The sequence below is a fragment of the Cebus imitator genome, unplaced genomic scaffold (assembly GCF_001604975.1).
Source record: "Cebus imitator isolate Cc_AM_T3 unplaced genomic scaffold, Cebus_imitator-1.0 Scaffold425, whole genome shotgun sequence".
In the NCBI taxonomy this organism is placed as follows: Eukaryota; Metazoa; Chordata; class Mammalia; order Primates; family Cebidae; genus Cebus; species Cebus imitator.
This window is the reverse complement of record NW_016107740.1, coordinates 1,602,417-1,604,491: the sequence shown is the minus strand read 5'-3', so window position 1 is coordinate 1,604,491 and position 2,075 is coordinate 1,602,417. Positions and strand designations below refer to the sequence as shown.

At 45.7% G+C, this 2,075-nt stretch overlaps 1 protein-coding gene across 3 annotated transcripts in view; it reads left to right on the top strand.

Annotated features, from left to right (window-relative positions):
• RHOH (ras homolog family member H) overlaps nt 1-1,662 on the top strand; it is a 47,413-nt gene extending 45,751 nt beyond the window's left edge. For all 3 annotated transcript variants that reach the window (XM_017509881.2, XM_017509884.2, XM_017509882.2), the window contains one exon: nt 258-1,662. In XM_017509881.2, coding sequence (XP_017365370.1) covers nt 469-1,044 — 576 coding nt within the window. In that variant the 5' untranslated portion in view covers nt 258-468 and the 3' untranslated portion in view covers nt 1,045-1,662. The remainder of the gene's footprint in view (nt 1-257) is intronic.
• The last annotated feature ends 413 nt before the right edge of the window (nt 1,663-2,075 follow it).

The window sequence follows — 2,075 nt, the reverse complement described above, 5'->3', positions numbered from 1 at the left end:
TTTATCACTTGAGTGCTTTTAGAGATAAAGTCAGCTTCTGCTTCTTGACCGGGAGGCATTGCGGGTATGTGTGTTGGGGAAAGACAGATCTAAGCTCTCCCCACTGAGGGGAAGAGTGGATTGCACAAGTGGGGTTGGATGGCTACATTGAGATTGCCCCACCTTTAATCAGTTTGCCAGTGGGGAAGCCCCCTGTCTACAAAAAAGGCAAGAAAGAAAGACTTCATTCCCCCACTCACCTTCTCTTTCTTTTCCAGCTGAAGACTCGGCTTTGGAGGTTTTCAAAGCAGACGGTGCGTCTCGCTTGGACGGGCAGGGAGAAGTTACATTCTGCAGATCACTGTCAGAGGTCCTGAGGACGCCGACCTACCTGGCTTGCATTCCCCTTGCTGAATGGCATGTGCTGCCGCCGCCCACTGAGAGCTCCTTTGGGATTTTGACTTGTGAGTAGGACACGAGGCTGGGAAGATGCTGAGTTCCATCAAGTGTGTGTTGGTGGGCGACTCTGCTGTCGGGAAAACCTCTCTGTTGGTGCGCTTCACCTCCGAGACCTTCCCAGAGGCCTACAAACCCACAGTGTATGAGAACACAGGGGTGGACGTCTTCATGGATGGTATCCAGATCAGCCTGGGCCTCTGGGACACAGCGGGCAATGACGCCTTCAGAAGCATCCGACCCCTGTCCTACCAGCAGGCAGACGTGGTGCTGATGTGCTACTCTGTGGCCAACCATAACTCGTTCCTGAACTTGAAGAACAAGTGGATTGGTGAAATCAGGAGCAACTTGCCCTGCACCCCTGTGCTGGTGGTGGCCACCCAGACTGACCAGCGGGAGATGGGGCCCCACAGGGCCTCCTGCATCAATGCCATAGACGGAAAGAGACTGGCCCAGGACGTCAGAGCCAAGGGCTACCTGGAGTGCTCAGCCCTTAGCAACCGGGGGGTGCAGCAGGTGTTTGAGTGTGCTGTCCGAACTGCCGTCAACCAGGCCAGAAGGCGAAACAGAAGGAGACTCTTCTCCATCAATGAGTGCAAGATCTTCTAAACGCCAAGAGACTTCACACAACACTTACGTATGCGCCCCAGAGACTAATGGGGAGCGGGGGAAGCCAGGAAAACTTAGTGTTTTCTCTGGGTACACCCCAAGCAGCGTCTCCTTTTGGATACAGTTATTGACAAGACTTGGCCACTGGATGTTTTCACTAACCATACTCTACAAGTGAACTCCTTGCCTGGGCCAGTTTGAAAATCCCTTGGGAAGCTGCAATGAATATTCCATCTTTGATTAAAAAAGTGACATAGTCTCCACAATTTTGGACAACGAAGTGAGTTTTTCAAAGAATTCCATATTTAAAGACACATTTTATTTAATAACACAATGTATTGCTTTTGTATATAATTAGTTTTCACACTTGGAAAATCTTTTCCTACATCCTCGAAAACATAAACTGCTCTGTGAATGAAATAACCGTACGAAGCTCTTTATACGTTTGTAGTGTTATTATTTTCACCTCAAGTAGAAAGTCTGTTGAAACCACTTGGCTGCTGGATTTAAATGGGTAATCAAATTTAAAAACGACCATAAATGAATCTTTGCAATTTATCTTCTACCTACCTATTATTCAGAGTTGGATATAAAATACAGTTCCATAAAATATCCTAATACTGCCTAATCATTTTAAAGGTATCACTATATTTTTCTGAAATGATAAAACATCATTTATTTATGATAGTGTCTCACTCAATTCCAATTAAACATTCCCCTCTCATTCACCAAGACTGACTCGAACTCCATCTTTCAGTAGAGAATCAGACTGCTCCAAGAAACAGCAGCAGAACTTGAAACAGAACAAGCGGGAGAACCTCACTTTCACTTCTGTAGGGTCGCTCCCAGGCGATTACAGTCTTCTGAAAGGCAGTGGGGTCAAAGTTCCATTCATTTGACAAATTTGTTATATTTAAGCTCTAAATTGAGCTGTTGTGGCAACATAATTTATGAATTACAGGATCTAGTTAGGATTATTGGGAAGGTGTCTACATATATATGTGTATGTAAGGGGAAAAAGGTAGAATTTG